We start from the raw sequence: 23,125 nt of genomic DNA on the forward strand, positions 1-23,125 counted from the left end.
GTGCGCGGAGAGTAAAGAAACTTGCCCGGTGTTTCGCCCTGATCCACCCGGGAATCGAACCCAGGTCCTCTCGCTTGCGAGGCGAGTGCTCTAACCGCTGAGCTACAGGTCACGAGATGTATGTCGTCTCTCGCTCAGTTTTCCCCCGGGTAGTCATCCTTGCAACTTAATATTTTCGCTGCCTTCCACAAGCCGTGGACCTTTCAGATCTCTGCAGGTCCTATCTCGGAACCATGCGTCCAGATTTTTGGGGGGAATGTGTACGCGGCTGCGCCTCCATCCTCGCCCGGCTCCACTGGCTCCCCAACCCCCAGCTCACATCCCCAACCCGGGGGCTTGAACCTACAACCTTCTGACTCCGACCCGACTGAGCCAAGCCAACACCTCACAGTAGGTGAGGAGTTTCGATAGCGCAGATCAGGAGGAACTGTTTTCACTGGTCTGCGGGTCAGTGACCGGACAATTGGCAAAAAAAAAAACCCAGAGGGGAGACGAGGAAACATGTTCTTACGCAGAGATTTGTTACGGTTCCGGAACGCGCTGCCTGGAACGCTGGTGGAAACTGATCCAATGACAACTTTCAAAAGGGAATTGGAAAGGAAAACTTTGCAGGGCTGTGGGGAAAGAGCGAGGGAGTGGGATTGAACTGGGCAGCTCTTCCAAACAGTCGGCACAGGCACCATGGGCCGAATAGCCGCCTCCTGCGCTGTAATATTCTACAATTCTATGATTCTACTGCAGTGAGAGCCTCCGTATACAGTGACGTGGTGAATGGACTCGGCAACGCACGTGATACCTCACACGTGGTAACTCGCGCAGAGCCCCGGGTACAGTGTAGTTGTACTTACCTTTTCATGTGGTTTGAAATCATCAATCACTTGCTCCCTGGGCCCACCTTCCTGCTCACAGTTCATCTCCCAGGGGACGTGAGACTTTCTTATAGAGTCCACAGATATGAGGCGAGTGTGCTTCTGTCAGAGAGAAGACAAGGTGCGAGACTGTAAATGGAACCTCCTCACGAGCTCCCGCTTAACAACCCTGAACTTTGTCGGTCTCAAGTCCCTGGAACTGCAAACAGCTACTCGAGAGATTCAGGAGAAGAAGACCCTCTTCATCTATTTGTTTCAAGTGGTTACTACTACTAATAATAATCCTTGCACTTGATACAGCGCTTTTCACGTCTTCCCGACGTCTCAAAGCGCTTCACAGAACACACTGTAAAGTGAATTTACTGTATATTTGTGGGCGAACGCGGCGGCCGATGGCGCACAGCAATGTCCCACAAACAGTCGTGGATTGAAAATGACCAATTTATTATTGTTTGTGGTTTTGGAGGGATTATTATTAGGCTCTGTGTGGAGTAAGGAAACTTGCCCGAGGTTTCGCCCTCTGCCTGGAATTGAACTCAGGTCTCTCACTTGCAAAGCGAGTGCTCTAACCACTGAGCTACAGGACTCCACAAAGTTCAAACATCAAGCATTCTGTTCCACTGTTCCTTCTCCCCGTATTAATACCAGTCTCTGACATTTCCTACTACACGTATTAAACGGCGCAATCAATTTGGAATAAGGGACTAATTAATTGTTAGTCGATTACCGGATCGCTTTCTGTGGGTAATAATCCCTCCAAGAAGAAAAATGCGGTCACTCGATCCACAGCTGTTTGTGGGCCACTGCTGTGCGCAATTGGCACCGCCCACAATACACAGTCACTTCACTTTACAATATATTCTGTGAAGCGCTTTGAGACATCTCAACGAGGTGATAAGGCGCTGTATCAAATGCAAGGATTATCATTATTATTATTATTATTGTTGTCTGGTAACATAATCTGGTCGTTAATTACCCTCCGGGTAAAGAAAACCTTCCTCAACACTCCCCTTCTCAGCCCTGAACCTACGTCCTGGTGTCCTGCGGCCTTGGCGTAGCTCATATGGGTAGTACTCTGCCTTTAGCGTCTTGGATAGCGCTACGTGAGATGTCTCTCTCTCTCTCTCTCGCGCGCGAATCAAGAGCTTTAGCTTCTCTTTAGTCAACCGACATACATCCCAGGTCTCTCTTTGTGTCCTTCTTTGCAAGTTCTACCTCGTCCTGTTTTTACTTCCTGTGTGCGATCATCTCGTTGGGTTTCAGCTGCGACTCTGATCACGCTGTTCGCACGCCCGATCCCGCCGGCCGCGTGTTTCGGGGGCCAAATATACGACAAAGCGCTTGCGACCGTGCGCGTTTTGTGGTTGACATCGGCGAGGTTGTCGGCGGCGGCGGCGACTGCGCTGGTTACCTGCACCCTGTAAGGGATGGAGCCCGGCTTGTTCGAGTGTGAGGATCTCAGCGAGTTCGGCGGTCTGGTTAGGGTGTGGCACAGCCTGTCGGGCAGGTTTGTGGGCATGTCGTCGTCCGTGCCGTGCTCCCCGCTCTCCAGCACGGTGTCCTGCCTCGCCTGTTTGCGAGGTCCGGTGGGTTTGACCCGCGCTGGGACACTTTGCGTGCGTTGCACCCTGGTTTGTCGCTGGCCCTGGGCGCGAAGCTCCCTGTAGGCGTAGCGCGACTCCTCCACCACAGACTTGGGCAGGTTCAGCATCGACGAGCTGAAGTGCTGCACGTCTTTGGGGGCCACGTAGCTGGGCTTCTCCTCCCGGGAATAGTTCCAGCGAGAGACCGCGTTACTGCGAGAGAGGAAGAACGAGCGGTCAGAGGCAAAGGCCCCGATGTGGTGGGTGAGTTCAACACAATATAATCAACGACGTAATAGTAACCCTTGCGTCCGGCACAGCGCCTTATCGTGTCTTCGAGACGTCTCAAAGCGCTTCACTGTGAAGTGTAGTGACTGTGTATTTTGCGGGCGAGACGCAGCGGCCACTTGCGCACAGCATCGACCACCACAAACAGTCGTGGATTGGAGTGATCCCATTTTTTTTGGAGGGATTATTACCCCCGGAAAGCGATCCACCGATCGACTAACAACCGGGTTCCTATCTATTCCTGGGTAAACACGGGCGTGTGTGTGCGTGTGTGTGCGTGTGCGTGTGTGTGTGTGTGCGTGTGTGCGTGGAGCAAGGAAAACTTGCCCAACCTTTCACCCTGACCCGCCCGGGAATCGAACCCGGGTCCTCTCGCTCGCGAGGCGGGGGCTCTGACTGCTCCAGTGCAATACACGTCTACATGTATACATCCGGATTTATATTTATTTATGTTCATATTTAAAATATATATTTTTCATCGTCCGGAGACAATCCCAAACCGTCCCCCGGCGGTGACCGGAGGGGCATCAATTTAAGATATGGGCACCGAATAGGCAAATGGGGAGGTTCGGAAAGAATGGTCACGGCCGGAGCGGTCACAGCATCGGACACCCTGCAGGAAGTGACGTCAGTGGTGGGATACAGGACGTGATGTCAGTGTGCCAACGACGTGATGTCAGTGTGCCACACAGGACGTGATGTCAGTGTGCCACACAGGACGTGATGTCAGCGTGCCACACAGGACGTGATGTCAGTGTGCCACACACGTGATGTCAGCGTGCCACACAGGACGTGATGTCAGTGTGCCACACAGGACGTGATGTCAGTGTGCCACACACGTGATGTCAGCGTGCCACACAGGACGTGATGTCAGCGTGCCACACAGGACGTGATGTCAGCGTGCCACACAGGACGTGACGTCAGCGTGCCACACAGGACGTGACGTCAGCGTGCCACACAGGACGTGATGTCAGCGTGCCACACACGTGATTTCAGCGTGCCACACAGGACGTGATGTCAGCGTGCCACACAGGACGTGACGTCAGCGTGCCACACCGGACGTGATGCGAGTATTGGCGCACGGAAAGTGATGTCAGTGTTGGCGCACAGGAAGTGACAATGGTCGAGGCGGAAAGTTTGTCCGACAAACACGGCGTCACTTACTTGAAGGGCTGGTGATGGACACGGGGAGCGTTGGGATCGGAGATGGCGTTGAGGATGGCGGGCAGTGGTTCCAGCTTGTCCAGGGACTGCTGCTTTCCGAACCGCGGCACGGAGGGCACCCGGGGCAGACGCGTCCGGTGGAGACACACACAGTGGACAGAGAAGGAGAGCAATATATTGAAGACCACATGAAAATACAACACACTATAAATTTACATTTATACACCGCAGTGCCTTACGGGCGTTTCGCCCACAAAATGTACCGTCGAGTCACTTCACACTACGTTCTGTGAAGGGCTCTGAGACGTCTCGAAGACGTGATAAGGCGTTTTATCAAACGCAAGAATAAAGCCACACTGTCCGGTAGAGACACAGTAAAGGTCCCTCTTCACTGTGCGTCCGTCCACACTCCCAGGTCAGGGTCAGAGACACAGTAACACACAGTCACTACACTCCCAGGTCAGGGTCGGAGACACAGTAACACACAGTCACTACACTCCCAGGTCAGGGTCGGAGACACAGTAACACACAGTCACTACACTCCCAGGTCACGGTCGGAGACACAGTAACACACAGTCACTACACTCCCAGGTCAGAGCCTGCAGCGACCTCGGTGGCGGCCATTTTGTGCCGCGCCTAATTGGGGCCGATTTTGTGCTGCGTTACGATCGGCAGATAACAAAAAGGTCTGGAAGGTTACATGGAACCGCGACGGGACGTTACCTGATCCATGTTGGTGGTGATGTCGCAGAGAAGGGAGTGCAGGGTTGATAGCTCAAGGCCCAGGTCAATGCAGCCTTCGAACGGAGAGCAGCTCGTGTCGTGGTCCGCGCCGGAGACCTGCGCCAGGAAGGCTTGCATGTTCTCCCGGTTTGACTCCAAGAAGCCGTCCATGAAGTGCATGTACTCCTCCTTATCCTCGAAGCTGCCGACCACAAGCATCGTTCACGCACGGGAAGGCCACGCGGGGGAAGCCGGCGGGCGGGCGGGCGGGCGGGACGGACCGCGGCGGACGCAGTTCAGTGGAGGAAAGCGCGAACGCGGGAAGTTTCAACAGCGACGTGATACCGTGGGGCGGACGTCAAGCAACTTGGGACGTCCTCCCGGACGCGAAAGGCGCTCCACAAACGTCATCTGTTGCATTTGCTGTTGTTTTACCAAGATGGCCGCTCGCTCCCCCCCCCACCCCCCACCCACCCCCCCCCCCCCATCGTCAACGCGGACGATGGTTTTACCAAGACGGTGCCCAGCCCGGGGGCCACTTTATTGGTGTACCAGAGGTGACAACCCGACCCATATCCCGCGTTTGCTCGTGTGCAAAGCCTCGACTGTCCAGCGCCTTGGGACGCCTCCTGATGTCAAAGGCGCAGTGTAAATGTCATTTGTTGCTGTTGTCATTGACTCATAGGAACATATTGTAAGCCATTCAGCCCCGGTTCCATCATTCTGTTAGATCACGGCTGATCTGTAGCTCAACTCCCAATGACCTGCCTTTGCCCTGTAGCCCTGCCCGCGTCAGTTGGACGGTGGGTCACTCACGTGGTGTGGTTGGCCAGGTTCTGGATGACCTTGGCGATGAGGGTGAGGCCGCGGGCGGTGGTGTCCTCGGGGTACTCCTGGGTCAGGTTGAAGAGGCTGGGAGACATGATGGCCGGACACAGGAAGCGCAGGAACAGTGAGGAGCACACCATCCGCTGCCACGTGTCCTCCTTCTGCTTCTGCTTGCACTGCTGCTGCCAGCCTGCGAAGATCTCCCTCAGCTCCGCAGGGAACGAGCTGCCGAGGGAAAGGTGAAGGGCTCAGCAAAGCCACCCTGCGCTGGGCCAAATCCTCAACATCCTCAACACCGAACCAGCAGTAAGTAGGAACCCGCTTATTAGTCGATTGACAGATCGCTTTCCGTGTGTAATGATAATCCCTCCGGGAAAAAATGCGGTCACTCAATCCACAACTGCTGTGCGCAATTGCTCGACGCTGCCCACTGCGTACGGCCAATTTACTTTGCAAAATGTGTTTCCGTGAAGCGCTTTGAGACGTCTCGAAGACGTGATAAGGCGCTCGATCAAATGGGAGGATTGTTAGAATTATTATCGTCACTCCGAGTCACCTTCGCCGAAACCTTTAAAGCCCCTTCCGCCGACTTGCTCTGCCCTATCTGTGTGAACTCCTCACCAACCTACCAACCGTAAGCCTCTCTGCCACCACCCCTGTGGAACTCCACCCCCTCCCTTGCCTCGTTCAAGGCCCGTCTGAAGATCTTCCTCTTTGACCGTGCCTTTGCTTATCTTCTCTCCCGTCCTCACTTGCCCTCCGCCCTCTTGACTCCAGCCCTCAGCTCAGGTACAGGTCCGGCACCTCGGGACGTGAAAGTCACTCACAGACACACATCTCAGCGTCACTCACCAGTGAGAGTCCGTGATCTGCTTGAAAACCTCCTCGCAGCTCGCCCTCATGTGGTTTTGGTTCTCGGGTACCTGACTGACCGGACACTTGCTGGGATCCACCTCGCAGCTGGCTTCATTGCTGGACAGTTTGGTCACAAAATCTCCTGTAAGAGCCAGTGAGAGGGAGAGCGTTTGATTTCCAGCCTCGTCCACAGGATCTAACACTTCCACATCACGATTGCTGTAAACCTTCGGTGTGGTACGGTGTCACTTGTCCTCTGCCTGCCCCAAGCATTGCCCCGGCCCTAGCGTGAGTCAACCGCAACAGGCCTGGCTCCGTGGGCGACCCTCTCGCCTCTGAGTCAGAAGGTCGTGTGTTCAAGCCTCCGCGTTGGGACTTGGAACTCACGTAGTCTGAGGTGACGCTCCGATGCAGTGCTGGGGGAGGTTGCATTGTCGGAGGTGCCGTCCTTCAAATAAGATGCTACACTTAGCTTCCCGGTGTCCCCCGGCCAACAGTCCCCAAGATAATTAATCATTCTCCGCATGGCCGTTTGTGGGACGTCGTGTGTGCCCACAAAACGCACAGTCACTACACTTTACAGTAAGTCCTGTCAAGTACTTTCTCCAAATGTGAAAGGTGCTGTAATAAATGGAAGGATTATTATTCCTTACATTTAGTACATACAGCAGCTTTCATAACACCCAACTTGCATTTACACAGCTCCCCAATAGGTCGGGTGGTCCCAGTTGGACAAGCAGCGGGAAAGCTCGGCCAGACAGTGCTCCGTGGGTGACGCTCTCAGTGTTTTTAGCTGGTTAGCCTCCAGCAGTTACCCCCAACGCACACTCTGGGCTCACCCCCCAAAGCCTTGGCTCTCGCCAACCTGCGCCTAATACTTTCCAGAATTAGGTAATCAGGTTGTGACCCTCCAGAGAGAGAGAGAGACAGAGAGAGAGAGAGCGCATTTTGTTATAATTAACTGTCTCTGGGATTTCCGGGTGTGGGTGGGATGCAGGGAATTCTCAGTTGAGTTTGGAGACTCTTAAGCAACGGCGATGGGTTTCTGCGTGTGTCAGACACACGGCTGGGAAAAAAAACTAGGCGGTGTTTCTGAACGCTGTACAGTGGTGGGGTCGGACATCGGGTGAGGGAGGGGAGGGGAGAGGGGGGCTGAGGCTGATTCTCATACCAAGTGTGTCCACCAGATACTTCTGTCCAATCAGTTTCATGTATTCGTCGATGGCCTTGGTGGCCAACGTGTTTTCTCTGAAGATAACAGAATGTTTCTCCTCGCAGCGGTCCACCTCCGACATCCCCAACTTGATCAGGAACTCCTGCACAAGAGGCACACAAACACACGCACACACACATCTCACTGACTGCCAACCAGATACAACCTCACTCTTCCTCCCTTCCTGCTTAGTCCGTCCGAGAGCGAGAGGACCCGGGTTCGATCCCCAGGCAGGTCAGGTCAGGGCAAAAGCTTAGGCAAGATTCCTTACTCTACCTACTCTGTTTACCGAGCAGTAAGTAGGAACCCGGTTGTTAATTGATTGGCGGATCGCTTTCCGGGGGTTAATAATCCCTCCAATAAAAATATAATAATAATGTGGTCAACTCAATCCACGACTGTTTATAGGGACGCTGCTGTGCGCAAATGACTGCTGTGTTTCGTCCACAAATATACCGTCAATTTACTTTACAGTATATTCTGTGAAGCGCTTCGAGACGTCGGGAAGACTTGAAAAGGCGCGATATCAATAGGTAAGGATTATTATTATAGTCTGAAGGAGATGACTTGTTTTTGGCACATCCTAATGTTTACACTCATTGCCTTCTCTCTGTTACCTGATGGACCCCATTCCTCTAACCACCTCCAGAGGGTTTAGCTGGTTCCGACTCCCAACAGTTACCCCCAACGCACACTCTGGGATCCCCAAGCCTTGCCTCTCGCCAACCTACGCCTATGACTTTACAGAATGAGGTGAACAGGAGGTGTCTCTCCCGGAAGAGAGTATACATTCCATTCTAACGATCTATCTCTGGGATTTCCATGTGCAGGTGGGAGACATGGAATTTTCGGTTTGGTTTGGATACTATTAAGCAACGCTGATGGGTTTCCGCACGTGTCGGACACCCGGCTGACCCCCAAAAAAATCATCTCCACCACCTCCGTTCCTCTAATCATCTCCACTGCTGCTGAATAATAACAACAACAATCCTTGAATTTGATATAATCGACTAACAACCGGGTTCCTACTTACTGCTGGGTCAGAGGTGTGTGTGGGGAAGGACGTGAGCGCCCTGGACTCGTGTGTGTGTGTGTGTGTGTTTGTGTGGAGTAAGGAAACTTGCCTTGGGTTTTTGGCCCGACCGGGAATCGAACCTGGGTCCTCTCAACAACAACAACAACAAGATTCCATTTATAGAGCGCCTTTCACGTCGGGAGGACGTCCCGAGGCGCTGTACAGTTGGGTCGGGACCCGAGCAGGGGGGAAATGGTCAGGGTGAGGGGAGGGAAGGGGGGAGCGAGGAGGGGTAGAGAGTCGAGAGGGGAGCTGAAGGCTCGGTCAAAGAGAAAGGTCTTGAAGGAGGAAAGGGAGGAAGCGGCGAAGGCACTGGGGATGGAGTTCCAGAGCCTCGGGGCTGAGAGGCTGAAGGCCCGGCCACGGATGGGAGGGCGGTTGGGGCGGGGGATGTGGAGCAGACCGGAGCCAGAGGAACGGAGGGTACGGGCAGGTAGGTAGGGGGATAGTAGGTCAGAGAGGTAGGAGGGAGCGAGGCCGTGAATGGCCTTTGTAGGTGAGGATGAGGATCTTGAATTCGATCCTCTGGGGGATGGGGAGCCAGTGGAGGCGAGCGAGGGCGAGGGTGGGAGTGAGGGCGAGGGTGAGGGTGAGGGCGAGGGGGGGAGTGATGTGGTCCCGGTGTCTGGTGCGGGACAGTACACGAGCTGCAGAGTTCTGAATGACCTGCAGTGTGGAGGGAGGTGGCGGGAAGGCCGGAGAGGAGAGACTTCCCATAGTCCAGCCTTGAGGTGACAAAGGCGTGGACCAGAGTTTCAGCCGCGTGAGGGGTGAGGTAGTGCTGTAGTCTGGCGACGTTCCGGAGGTGATGGAAGGCGGTGCCAGTTGTGGTGCAGATATAAGGGAGAAAGGACAGCTCAGGGTTGAACAGACAGCTGTCAGGACATCGGGGGTCGTGGAGTTGAGGGTAGAGGAGGAAAGGTAGAGTTGGGTGTCATCCGCATACATGTGGGAGTTAACCCCATGTCTGCGGATGATGGCACCAGGGGGGAGCATATAGGGGGTGAAGAGGAGGGGACCGAGGACAGAGCCCTGAGGGACACCGCACAGGAGAAGCCATTCGTGGAAACAAAGTGAAGACGGTGGGAGAGGTACGACCTAAACCACGCAAGGACAGGGCCTTGAAGGTTGAGGTGGGAGGACCAGCGGTGGAGGAGGATAGTGTGGTCGACCGTATCGAATGCTGCCGATAGGTCGAGGAGGACGAGGAGACAGAGGGAGCCCTGTCACAGATGGTCAGGATGTCATTGGTGACCTTGACCAGGGCAGTTTCTGTGCTATGGGCAGCACGGAAACCCGACTGAAGGGGTTCGAAAAGTGAATGGGTGGAAAGGAAAGAGCGCAGTTGGGAGGCGACAACTCGTTCCAGGACCTTGGGCAGGAGGGAGGGGGTGGGGGGTGGGTGGATGTTGGAGGGGCAGTGACCGCGGAGCGAATTCCCTTGATTTTGGATTCAAGGAAATCCAGCATCTCCTCGCAGTGAAGGGTGGAGGAGATGACCTGCGCGGGGTGGCGGTGGGGACGGAGGAGTCGGGATGTGGTAGAGAACAGTAGCCTGGGGTTGTCCTTCGCCTCCAGGATTATCCTGGAGTAGAAGGACGACTTGGCCGAGGCTAGAGTGGAGTGGTAGATTTTGAGGAGGTCCAGCCAGATTTGTCGGTGGACCGTTAGGCCAGATTTGACACAGGTGCGCTCAGCGGCCCACACCTGACTTTTCAGTGAGCGGAGGTGGGTGGTGAACCAGGGGGAGGAGCGAGAGTAGGAGACAGTACGGGAGGTGATAGGGGCAAGAGTATCGGGTGTGGAGGAGAGGGTGTTGTGGAGGAGGGTGAGAGGAGAAGAGGGGTCAGTGAGGGTTGAAGGCCAGAGGGAGAGGAGTTCAGAGGACTCCAAGGCAGCGGTTAGGGATTGTGGGGTAACTTCTTCCAGGGGCGAGCTCTCTAATCACTGCGCTAGATGTTGGATGGAGGGACGGTTACCTTGGCTTTGCTGGTACACTGCAGGATGTGGACGAGAGCGGAGGCCACCTCCTCCTTATCTTTCACTTTGAGCGAGGGCTCGAGCACCGTACAGAGAGGCATGTAATTGCAGGTGATGTACTCAGCGAACTCCTTGTAGTGTATCATGGGCAGCACCTTGATGTTCTGATAGCGCAGGTTGACCCGCACGGTGGGGCTGGCGATCTTGCCCTTCTGCAGAGGGTGGACGTTGATGGGGTACCACTTCTCCACGTGCTGGCGGCCGGTGACCTCGGCCAGCGGGATGGTGAGGGAGCCCAGGGCGCTCACGTCCTTCCTCTTCCTGTCTTCGTCTCTGAAGACGTGGAGAGTGAGCTCCCCCACCTGTGGCAGGTTGTTGAACTCGAAGTGCTCCCCCCAGAACAGCTTCTCGGTGTTGGCTTTGCTGGTGGTGCGGGCGTACAGAGATGAGTCCAGGTGAACCTCGCAGAAATATTTTTTCCTCGTCGGCAGGTCCTTAGCTTCGTTCACCCAAAGGCTCAGCATGTTCTCCACTCGCTCACAATTGTCCTGTCAGACACGACCAGACACACGGTGAATCGACTGCGTGTTTGATTGCGAAACGCGGCAACAACAACAACAACAACAACAACTTGGATTTATATAGCGCCCTTCGCGCCGGACGGCGTCTCAGAGCGCCTCATTGGGCTTATTGGGCAGCCAATGGCGCACAACAGTGTCCCACAAACGGTCGTGGATTGAGCGACCATTTCTTTCGTTAAGGGATTAATACCCTCCCGCCCAGGAAAACCATTAATAACAACATTGCAAACTCGTCAACCGTCTGCCCGCGTTCGCCCGCAGAAACACACGGTCACCTCAGTATGTCCTGTGAAGCGCTTTGTAACTTCTTCCCAGTGCGACAGGCGCTGTACCAAATGGGAGGATTATTATTGTGATGGTTAACCCGGTGTCCTCACAAGATCACAAGACGGGTTTGGATGAAGGAGGCCGTCGAGAGGATATCCCAAAGCGCTCGACACCACTAGACTGGGCACCCGAGCTGAGGGTGGGAGCCTAGAGGGGTGGGGAGGGGGGGGGGAGGGGGTATTGGCTGGGTTATCTTTTTCAATCCCATTTAAAATGCTATACAACAACCAGTTGCATTTACAGAGCCCCTTTCACGTCGGGAGTATGTGCCAAAATGCTGGACAGAGGGGGCAGAGAGGGTGAAGAGGGTGTGGGTACTGGGTAGGGGCAGAAAGGGTGAGGGTCCGACCCACTGATGGTGGGTCGGGCCGAGCGGGGGACACGGAGCAGGCCGGAGCCCGCCGAGCGGAGGGAACGGACAGGTCGATATGGGGTTAGCAGGTCACAGAGGTAGGGAGGAGCGAGGCCGTGGAGGGCTTTGAAGGTGAGGACGAGGCTTTTACCTTGTTCGGCTGGACTGTTCTGCGAAGGTTATCAATCCACGTGTCTCTCTCTGCGGCAGAGGCACATCCAAAGCACTGGCTTCCTCCGGAGTGGATAACCTGGAGTGGACAGGGAGTAAAGACATGCGAGAACACGCGGAGCGTTATGATAACCCACAGTAATAACAGTAATCGCAATAATAATCCTTGCATTTGACGCGTGGGCCTTATCGCGGCGTCGAGACGTCTCAAGGCGCTTCACGGGATACGCTGTCGAGGTAAACAGGCGCGTGTGGGTAGAGTGAGGAACCGTGACCGATTTTCGGCCCGGGTCCTCTCGTTTGCGGGGCGAGTGCTCTAACCACTGAGCCACGTTACCTCGAAGCAATGCTTCTCGCCCAGAATGCTGCTGTGCAGAGGTCTGATGATGACTCCGGTCTCGTTGCTCAGATCCAGTGTCTCTATCGGGCTCAGGATACCACTCAGCGACTCGTAGGAGGCTGCCCTCATGCTCTGCATGGTGAAGCGTCTGGAAGGGCAATGACACAGGCTTGAGTGAGACATAATAATAGTAATAATAATAATAAGAGCCCTTGCATTTGACACAGCGCCTTATCATGTCGTTGAGACGTCTCAAAGCGCTACACTGCAAAGCAAAGGGACTGTGTATTGTATGTCGTGTATTTAAGTTCACTCGCTCTTGTATTTAAATCCCTTCACGTCTTGGCTCCCCCCCACCCCCCGCCCCCCCACCCCCACCCCCATCTCCCCCAACCTGCTCTCTTCCTCCACCACCGCCTCCGCTCACCTGGCTCCGGCCTCCTCCTTGTCCCCTGGACGCCACGCCACTCCCCCGCCATCGATGGTCGTGCTTTCAGCCACTACGTCCCGAAGCCGTGGAACTCTCTCCCTCAACCCCTTCGCCTTGACCCCCTCTCTCCCCATTTTCCTCTTCGACTGTGCCTCTCCCCTCCCCCCTCTCCCTGGCTCGGCATCGGGCTCCACCACTGTTAAGAGCTCCAAGACATAGGCCCAGCATGTAGGGCGCTACATAAATGCAAGTTGTTGTTGCTGTTGTAAATGTCTATAGTTCTGTGAGGGACCTACTATCCGACCTACTATCCCCCTACCTACCTGCCCGTACCCTCCGTTCCTCTGGCTCCGGTCTGCTCCACATCCCCCGCCCCAACCGCCCTACCATCGGTGGCCTTCAGCCTCTCAGCCCCCAGGCTCTGGAACTCCATCCCCCAGTGCCTTCGCCGCTTCCTCTCTTTCCTCCTTCAAGGCCGGTCTCAAGACCTTTCTCTTTGACCGTGCCTTCAGCTCATCTCTCCACTCTCTACCCCCTCCTCGCTCCTTCCCTCCCCTCACCCTGACCATTTCCCCCCTCCTCGCTCCCTCCCTTCCCTCCCCTCACCCTGACCATTTCCCCCCAATGCTCGGGTCCTGACCCAACCGTCCAGCGCCTTGGGACGTCCTCCCGACGTAAAAGGCGCTCTATAAATGGAATCTTGTTGTTGTTGTTGTTGTTGTTGAGTTGGGGAGAAATTCTCCGCGCAAGAGGGTTGGTGCGAATGTGGAACTCACAACCAGAAGCTGTGGTTGAAGCATTTATACACTTAAGAAGAAGCTCGATGCATTCATGAGGAAGAGGTGTATGGGTGGGGTGGAGTGGGTTTGGGCGGAGGTGGAATAGGACAGGGAGCCTTGCGTAGAGTATAAACACCGGCACAGACTAGTTAGACCGTATAAATAGCAATAATAATCCTTGCATTTGATACAGCGCCTTATCACGTCGTTGAGACGTCTCAAACACGTCACGGACTACACTGCGGAGTGTAGTGACTGTGTATTTTGTGGGCGAAACACGGCAGCCGATTGCGCACAGCAGCGTCCCAGCAAATAGTCTTGTGGATTGAGTGACCAAGTATTTTTTGGGGGAGGGGATTATTATTTGGAGGGGTGGGGGGGGGGGGTGTGAGGCGAAGGGAGAGAGGAAGGAAGTTCCAGAGCCTCGGGGCGTAGTGGCTGAAGGCACGGCCGCCGAGGGTGGAGCAGAGGACTCGGGGGAGGCCAGACCCAGAGGAACGAAGGCGACGTTTTGAGGAGAGAGAGGAGGTCAGAGAGGTCGGAGGGGGCGTTCAGAGGAGTGCAGGGACTTGAATACAAGGGTGAGGATCTTGAAATCGACACACACGCACACTCTCGCACGCACGGTCACGCACACGCGCACACATGCACACCAATTCCCCCAGCACTGTCGCGCTGTTGCTGTGAACCACTGGGGCGTTGGACTCTGTCGCACGTGTGGCAGTTGCCAGACAACCAGAGCAACAGCAACACCAACAACAACAACGTGCATTTACACAGCGCCCCTCACGCTTGACGGTGGCGGAGCACGAGGTGGCGGGTCGGCCATTATATGCCCGACCCCGAGCGGTTACCTCTGCTTGTCCATGTTGGGAGAGTGGGTCGGGTCTGGATTCATCTGGTTCTTTTTCTTCAGTCTCTTCATGATGATGTTCTGCACCAGAAGTGATGCACGATTAGTCAATAATAATAATAATAATAATAATAATGTAATAATAATGATAATCCTCGCATTTGATACAGCCCCTCATCACATCGTTGAGACGTCTTAAAGCGCTTCACAGAATATACAGTTCAAATTAATTGACTGCGTACTGCGCGGACAAAATATGGCAGCCAATTACACACAGCGGCCTCCCACGACCGGTCACGATCGAGAGACCACATTTTATTTTATTTTTCATAATTTCTCTTGGTTTCTGGAGGGATTATTACCCCCCGGAAAGCGATCCATCCACCGATCGACTAGCGACAGGGTTCCCACTTACTGCTTGGTAAACAGAGGCGCGCGTGCGTGTGTGTGCGTGTGTGTGCGTGTGTGTAGAGTTAAGGAAACTTGCCGCAAGGTTTCTCCCCCACCCACCACCCACCACCCTCACCCCCTCCGGGGAATCGAGCCCCGGGTCCTCTCGCTGGGCTGTGATTTACTGTGATTCTATTTGACAAACTTGGTTGTGTCCAGAGCTCAGCAGAAGGCCCGGCTCAGGGGAACTGGTCAACGGGGAGAGAGAAATGGGTGGATGGGATAGTGGTTGAGTGAGGTGTTCAGTGCCATTGGGAGAGGAGGAGAGCTGGAGGGTGTGAGAGAGAGAGAGAGAGAGAGAGGGGTGCGGGGGAGAGGGATGTCCTTACCTTCACATTTTTGGCTGCTGCTGGCCCTTTGCTGGCCTCAGTGCTCCGCGGTGTCCCCATGTTGGAAAGGCCCCTTTTCCCTGAGGGATCCTCTGAGGGAAGAGGAAAGCAAGGATTGATTCGGTCCTCAGGGCCTGTGCGATGCTACCAATCTCCTCGGTCGCAGCCCGGCTCGGTGGGTCGCGCTCACTCTCGGCCTCTGAGACTCAAGAGCTTGTGGGTTCAAACCCCCACCCACACCGGGGCTTGGAATCACAGGGCAGGGCTGGGGGGGCAGCCGTTAAATTGAGTCCGTGCCTGTTGAAGACACCCTCATCTGGTCCAGCGCATTGGGATATTCTTCCGGTATGAAAGACGTTAGAGAAATGTCAATTTGCCCTGTAAGATTGTGGGGTCTTAGCCCCACCTCAGGACCTGGAACCCACATAGTCAATGCCGGTGTTCCAACAGTCACTGCACTTTACAGTGCATCCTGTGAAGCGCTTTGAGATCTCCTCCCCACGTGAAAGGCTCCTTATCAGAGTTGAGGATCATTATGGTCAGAGCTAAATGATGGTATCAGAGGCTGATGTGAACTCGACGAGCAACACAGCCAAGCACCGAGATAAACAGCTCCTCTATATCACCCCCACCCCACCCCACCCCACCCGCGCCCACACACACTCACCCTCACACACACACACACACACGCTCCCTCACACACACACGCGCTCCCTCACACACACACACGCGCTCCCTCACACACACTACCCCACAACAAACACATACACTCCCACACCCACCCCCCCACACACACTCGTACACCCCAAACACACACACATACACACACTCCACTCACACACACACACCACACACACACACTCCCCTCACAGACACTCCCCTCACGCGCACACTCCCCACACAACACACACGCGCACATTCCCCTCACACACACACACACACTCTCTCCTCACACACACACATACACTACCACCCCTTACACACATGCTCCCCACAGGTAACGTGTAGTGACTGTGTATTTTGTGGGCGAAACGTGGCAGCCAGTTGCGCACAGCGGCGTCCCCACAAATATCTGGGGGAATCGTTGGTCAGGAAACGGGGGAGAGAGAGCGAAACTCCCTTCTCTCGTGGGATCTTTAACATCCACCTGAGGGAACTTTGGAGGTGCTGTTTAGTGGAGGAGGGAGTTTTTTTTGGGGGTGAAGGCTGGCGGGCATCCTGTTCTCTGATCTCCTCAGACAGGCTGAGGGCGACCTTATCAGCACCCACATCATCGCATCAGCAACGCTCCATCCTGTTTCGCTGTTACTAAGATAAAACGGTCATTTCCTGCTAACTTCCTCGCTTAAACGGCAACTTTGCAAAGCCCTGAGCAACGGGAACCATGAGAAGCGTCCGGGCACTGATTCCACCACAGACTCTGCTGGTAATTTACCAGGCGGAGGGTAAAACCAGCCCCCCCAGAGCCTGAGGGCAACAAGAATAATCCTTATGTTCGATACAGTGCCCCATCAAGTCATTGAGACGTCTCAGAGCGCTTCACAGGAGTGTAGTGTCAAGTGGATCGACTGCGTATTTTGTGGGCAAAAAGTGGCAGACAATTGAGTCATAGAATCATAGAATCTTACGGAGCAGAAGGAGGCCATTCGGCCCATCGTGCCCGTGCTGGCTCTTTGCAAGAGCTACCCAATCAGTCCCATACACTATCGGGGATTGATCGAAGGGCTTCATTGGGCCCTTCTTTCTTTCGAATAGCTTTCCGTGGCAATAAATCCTATCGCCCGCACCCAAAACAATTCTGTGGGACGCTGCCGTGAGCAATTGACTGCCGCATTTCGCCCACAAAATACACAGTCACTTATCAGCGTATTCTGTGAAGCGCTTCGAGATGTCTGGAAGACGCAATAAGGAGCTGTATCAAATGCGAGGATTATTATTAGCACTGAAGGGGATTTTGTTCTACAAAATACGGGAACACTGGCTGATGTGGTTCCCTATTTTGTAGGGTGGGGTGGGGGGTGGGGGGGACAAAATAGGGAAACACATCAGCCAATCTACAGCCAATCTGCGCACAACAATGTCCTCACAAATAACCATAAAATAAATAACATTTTATTTGGGGGATTGTCGACCAGGACACCAAGAGAGTCAGAGACCCCACTCTTTTCGAGGGGTCTCTAAAAGTCCACCTGAACAGGTACGGACGGGCAATGTTCGCTGAGCGCTGGCAGTCTGGAGAGGGGCGGGCGGAGGGGGGTGTCATTGGGTGGAGGGATCAGGGTCGAGGCAGGGGGAAAGGGGAATGATGGACACCTGTTACTTCTGCAGTCCTGTAGCTCAGGGGTTAGAGGGCTCGCCTCGAAAAGCGAGAGGACTCGAGTTCAATTCCCGAGTCAGGGCGAAACCTTAGGCACACTGTCTGCCTGTCAGCACGTAGGAACCCGGTTGTTAGTCGATCGTCGCATCACTTTTCGGGGGTAATAATCCCTCGAAAGAAAGAAAGAAAGAAAGAAACAAACAAACAAACAAAAATTTGGTCACTTCAATCCCCGACAGTCTGTGGGACGCCGCTGTGCGCTATTGGCCGCCAGGTTTCGCCCACAAAATACACAGTCACTGAAGTTTGCGCTATATCCTGTGAAGGGCTTTGAGACATCCCAATGACATGATAAAGCGCTATAGCAAATGCGAGGATTATTATTATTATTATTATTATTATTATAAACTTGGGTTAGGAAGGGAGAAATCAGCCAGTCTTCCTATTCCTGATCGCCAACTGCCCCCCACCCACTCCCCCCCTCCCCACCCCACACACACACACACCCTCGCTTGCTGGAAGGTCTGTGCGTGCGTGCGGACAGCATGTCTCTCGGCCTCTACAGTCAAACACTCCTCCCCGAGCAAAACCAGAGGCCTCATGGACAAGGACAAGCGACAAAGAGGGAAAAAAGTATTCAGATGAGGGACTTCAGTTATGTGAAGAGATGAGAGAAGTTGGGATCGTTCTCCTTAGAGCAGAGAAGGTTAAGGGGAGATTTAATAGAGGCGTTCAAAATTATCAGACATTTTGAGATGGTAAATAACAACAAGAACGACACATTATGTTTGTCCTGTAGCTCAGTGGTTAGAGCACTCGCTTTGCAAGTGAGAGACCTGAGTTCAATTCCAGGCAGAGGGCGAAACCTTGGGCAAGTTTCCTTACTCCACACAGAGCCTAATAATAATCCCTCCAAAACCAAAACAATAATAAATTGGTCATTTTCAATTTACGACTGTTTGTGGGACATTGCTGTGCGCAATTGGCTGCCGCGTTCGCCCACAAACATACAGTCAATTCACTTTACAGTGTGTTGTGTGAAGCGCTTTGGGACGTCCTCCCGACGTGAAAAGCGCTATATCAAATGTGAGGATTATTATTATTATTATTATTATCCTGTGAAGCGCTTTGAGACGTCGAGAAGATGCGAAAAGGGATACAGATCAAATGCAAGGATGATTATTATCTATTATTATTGCGCCTTTCACGCCGGGAGGATGTCCCAAAGAACTGGAAATAGGGAGAAACTGTTCCCTCTGGCTGGCGGGCGGGCGGGTCGGTAACCAGAGGATAGGAAAAATGTGCAGGGTTATGGGGTGAGTGAGAGCGGGGGAGTGGGGCGAGCTGGTGGCTCTTTCAAAGAGACGGCACAGGGCACGATGGGCCGAATGGCCTCCTTCTGTGCTGTAAGATTCTACGATACCGTGTGTTCAGTAAACCAGGAATAATGTTTGCGGGATTTTACTGTGACGTGTAGTGACTGTGCGCTTTGCGACGCGACGGGGCAGCCAGTTTGCGCACAGCGACCGTCCCGCAGACAGCCGTGAAGCGAGTGACTGGTTTTATCTGGAGGATTGTCGTCCAGGACACCGGGAGAGAGAGAGAGAGAGAGAGAGAGAGAGACTCCGTTCTCTTTTCCAACAGCGCCACCGGATCTTTAACATCCACCTGAACAGGACCCGGACGGGGAGAGAGTGAGGTTTAACGTCTCATGTGCAAGTTCAAAGTCCCCGATGTGGAGTGAGGGGGAGGGGAGGGCTCGAACCCACAACCTCGATGACTTAGAGACAAGATGATAACCATATGAGCGTGGCCGACAGGCAGAGAGTGACCAGGGAGGGAGGGAGGGAGGGAGAAAGGGGTTACAGCCCCGGCCGGGGTAACGCGAGCTCTCACACAGTGTTACATACCTTGAGGCACCCCACAAACCAACCATCGCTTGATGCCCATGGTGCTCGGTTGTCCCAGATCCTCACGACACCTCAATGCCTTTCCCACCCCGTGCCTGAGCCCAAGCCGGGGGTTGTACCTCTCTATGGTTTGCCGCTGAGGCTAATCTCAGCCAACGCCGTGACACAGCTCTCTCTCTCTCTCTCTCTCTCTCTCACACACTCCAACCCTCAGACGTCACATGAAATAATAATCAACCCGATTCACAGGAAATAATTCAGCTCGGAAACGTAGCCGTGTGCGCTTCCTGTACCCAACAGAGATGTGGTAGATCATGAAATTCCCCCGCACTCTCCCCCTCTCCCCTCTCTCTTGCTTTCTTACATTCACCGCATTAAAATGGAGTTCGTTTAAGTCCGTTTAAGTTTATCTTACGGGAGTCCCGCAACTCAGTGGTTAGAGCGCTCGCCTCGCGAGCGAGAGAACACGCGGGTTTCATTCCCTGGGCAAGTTTCCTTAAATCACACACACGCGCACACGCACACGCCTCTGTTTACCCCGGTTGTTAGTCGATTGGTGGATCGCTTTCCAGGGGGAATAAAATTTGGTCACTCAATCCACGACTGTTTGTGGGACACTGCCGCGCGCCATCGGCTGCCGTGTGTGGCCCCCAAAATACACAGTCAATTCAATAACAACAAGAGCAACAACCACAACAGATTACATTTGTATAGCGCCTTTCACGTCAGGAGGAACGTCCCAAATTCACTTTGCATTATTTACGCTGAAGAGCTTTAAGACGTCTCAACGACGTGATAAGGCCCTATATCAAATATTATTATTATTATTATCCCTGTCAGATCACCTCAACTTAAGAGTCACTGAAACATAACGATCCATCCTTGAGTTTGATACAGAGGCGTTTTGCCCACAAATATACAGTCAATTCACTTTATAGTGTATCCTGTGAAGCCCTGTGAGACGTCTAGAAGACGGGAAAAGCGCTACGTCAAATGCGAGGGATTATTATTATTGTTTCACGTTGGGAAGACGTCTCAAAGCGCTTCACAGGATTTACCGTAAAGACAAGTGACTGTTCCCACAATCTGCCACGGAGCGCGTGACCGATTTTGTTGGGGGAACTGTCAGCCAGGACCCCGGGAAAGAGAGAGAGAGAGAGAGAGACTCTCTTCTCTTTTTGAATAGTGATCCTCAACAACAACCTGAACCGCTCACAGACAGGAGCTCGGTTTAACGTCTCCTCCAAAGGGGTGAGCTCAAAGTCCCTGACAGCGGTGGATTTGAACCCACAACCTTCTGACTCAGTGGTGAGAGCGCTGCTGACTGAGCCAGGCTGAGACCTCAACTCAAACGCGTCTGAAACCCCCGCTTCGTCCGTCTGGTAGTGAATGGAGCAGACATTTCCTCCCCACAAATTCTCAATCCTGTAATCTCACCATCAACTGTTCAGAATTAGAGAGAGAGAGAGAGAAGAGAGAGAGAGACCGCACAGACTCAAAAACATCCTGCGTAAGGCGCATGCGACACACCAGCGCAGCGCATCGCTCACACACACACACACGCACACTCGCACACGCACACGCGCACACACTCACGCACATATGTACCCGTGCACACACACACCAGGAGCCTGTCAAGGTAACTCATGCGAAGCTCAGGAGGGCGGCATTAAAATAATTCTGCAAAGTTAAGTGGTCATTGACCAGAAATCTGTCGCTGAACTCATGGGGAAGTTGGCAAGACGGCAGCTGTGGGTTTCTGATCCGAGATAAAGAACAGAAGCCGCCGGGTACACTCCGCAGGTCATCGATCCGTGACGTTCACTCATTTTTCCTCTCTCCATAGATGCTGTCTGACCACATGAGTGTTCCCAGCCACGTCTGCTTGTATTTTAGATTCCCAGCGTCTGCAGTATTTTGCCTTTAGTTTCCGATCTCACTCACTCCTTAACCTCAGTCGTTCAGGGCTCAGCGCATTCCCTCTCTTCCTCTCTCTGATTACCAGCCAGAGACCATCTTGAGCGTTACCGTGGGGTATCGTTACTGAGTGTAGAATATTCCTACTGAGTGTGGGGTATAATATTAATAACAATAATAATCCCTTGCAATTGACGCAGCGCCTTATCACGTCTTCGAGACGTCTCAAAGCGCTTCACAGAATATACTGCAAAGTGAATTGACTGTATATTTTGTGGTTGAAACGCGGCGGCCAATTGCGCGCGGCACCGTCCCCACAAACAGTCGCGGGTTGTGTGACCACACTTTTTTTTAAGGGATTTTTATCCCCAGAAAACAATCATCCAATCGACTAACTACCGAGTTCCTTTACTTGCTGCTAAGTAAACAGAGGCCCTATAGGGTAAGGAAACTTAGCCTAATGTTTCACGCTGCCCAGGAATCGAACCTGAGTCCTCTAACACTAACGACTACACTACAGGACTCCACAACGTCCTGAGTGTGTGGAGCATCGAGACTGTGCGTGGCATATTGTTACGATTAGAGACGTAAGAACAGGAGGAGGCCATTCAGCCCCTCGAGCCTGTTCCACCATTCTACCATCTGGCTGATCTGGACCTCAAGTCCAATTCCCCGCCCTATCCCTTTATACCCCGACCTAACAAACATCCCTCCACCTCAGTCACGAAGGTGTGAATGGCTCCAGCCAGAATCCACAGCCTTTTGGGGAGAGAGTTCCAGATTTCCGCTCCCCCTTTGGGTGCAAACACTGCCTCCTGGTTTCACCCCTAAATGGCCTGGCTCTGATTTTAAGATCATGCCCCTTGTTTTGGATTCCCCGACCCACCCCCCACCAGAGGGAACAGTTTCTCTGTAGCTACCGCTGTAGCTTTTAGTACTTTAAAAGCCTCGATCATATCACCGCTCAACCTTCTCAACTCAAGGGAATCCAGACCAAGTTTATACGACCCGTCATCATAATTTAACCCTTTGAGCCCTAATATCATTCTGGTGAATCTCGGCCGGACCCCCTCTGGAGCCAATATATCCTTCCTGAGGTGCGATGCCCAAAACCGATCGCAGTCTCCAGATGGGGGTCTAACCGAGGCTCTGTATAGCTGAAGCATCACTTCCTCTCCTTTACGTTCCATTGTTTATGTTCCATCCGCTTGAGATAAAGGCCAAGTCCCATTTGCCTTTTTCCTACCTTTTTTTTGTACCTGTGAGCTTGTTTTTTAGCGATGTGTGTGCAGGCGGACACCCAAATCCCTTTGGTCCTCCACAGTTCTTAGTTTCTCACCGTTTGGGTGAGAAACACGCTTCCCCCCATTGAATTCCACCGGCCACAGTTTTGCCCGCTCACTTAATCTGTCTAAATCCTTTTGTAACTTCCTGCTCCCATCGACATAACTTACTGTGTCTCCTAACTTTGGGTCTTCTGCAAATTTGGTTATAAAACTCTCTATTCCTTCATCCAAGTCATTTATATATATATATATATAAATCAGAGAATGTCCCCTTTATCCCTACTCTCTGTTTCCTGCCTCCCAACCAATTACCAAACCACGTCACAGAGGGAACTCTGATTCCATGTACTTTCATTTTTGCCAATAACCTTATCAAATGCCTTCTGAAAGTCCATGTAGATGACATCCACGGACGCTCTCTTACCCACCACGTTAGTGACCTCTTCAAAAAATTCAATTCGATTCGTCAGACGTGACCTACCCTTCACAATACCACGCTGACCCT

At 53.3% G+C, this 23,125-nt stretch overlaps 1 protein-coding gene across 1 annotated transcript in view; it reads right to left on the minus strand.

The window, feature by feature from the left end:
- Positions 1–797: 797 nt before the first annotated feature.
- The window catches only part of LOC103171890 (disabled homolog 2-interacting protein-like), a 28,942-nt gene continuing 6,614 nt past the window's right edge, over positions 798–23,125 (minus strand). Inside the window, exons 4-15 of the mRNA XM_042344616.1 lie at positions 15,191–15,282; positions 14,413–14,492; positions 12,347–12,497; positions 11,990–12,088; positions 10,578–11,126; positions 7,482–7,626; positions 6,308–6,452; positions 5,444–5,680; positions 4,628–4,829; positions 3,905–3,993; positions 2,281–2,665; positions 798–971 (exon numbers count right to left, since the gene is read on the minus strand). Coding sequence (XP_042200550.1) covers positions 798–971; positions 2,281–2,665; positions 3,905–3,993; positions 4,628–4,829; positions 5,444–5,680; positions 6,308–6,452; positions 7,482–7,626; positions 10,578–11,126; positions 11,990–12,088; positions 12,347–12,497; positions 14,413–14,492; positions 15,191–15,282 — 2,348 coding nt within the window. The remainder of the gene's footprint in view (positions 972–2,280; positions 2,666–3,904; positions 3,994–4,627; positions 4,830–5,443; positions 5,681–6,307; positions 6,453–7,481; positions 7,627–10,577; positions 11,127–11,989; positions 12,089–12,346; positions 12,498–14,412; positions 14,493–15,190; positions 15,283–23,125) is intronic.

Source organism: Callorhinchus milii, unplaced genomic scaffold, assembly GCF_018977255.1.
Source record: "Callorhinchus milii isolate IMCB2004 unplaced genomic scaffold, IMCB_Cmil_1.0 Scaffold29, whole genome shotgun sequence".
In the NCBI taxonomy this organism is placed as follows: domain Eukaryota; kingdom Metazoa; phylum Chordata; class Chondrichthyes; order Chimaeriformes; family Callorhinchidae; genus Callorhinchus; species Callorhinchus milii.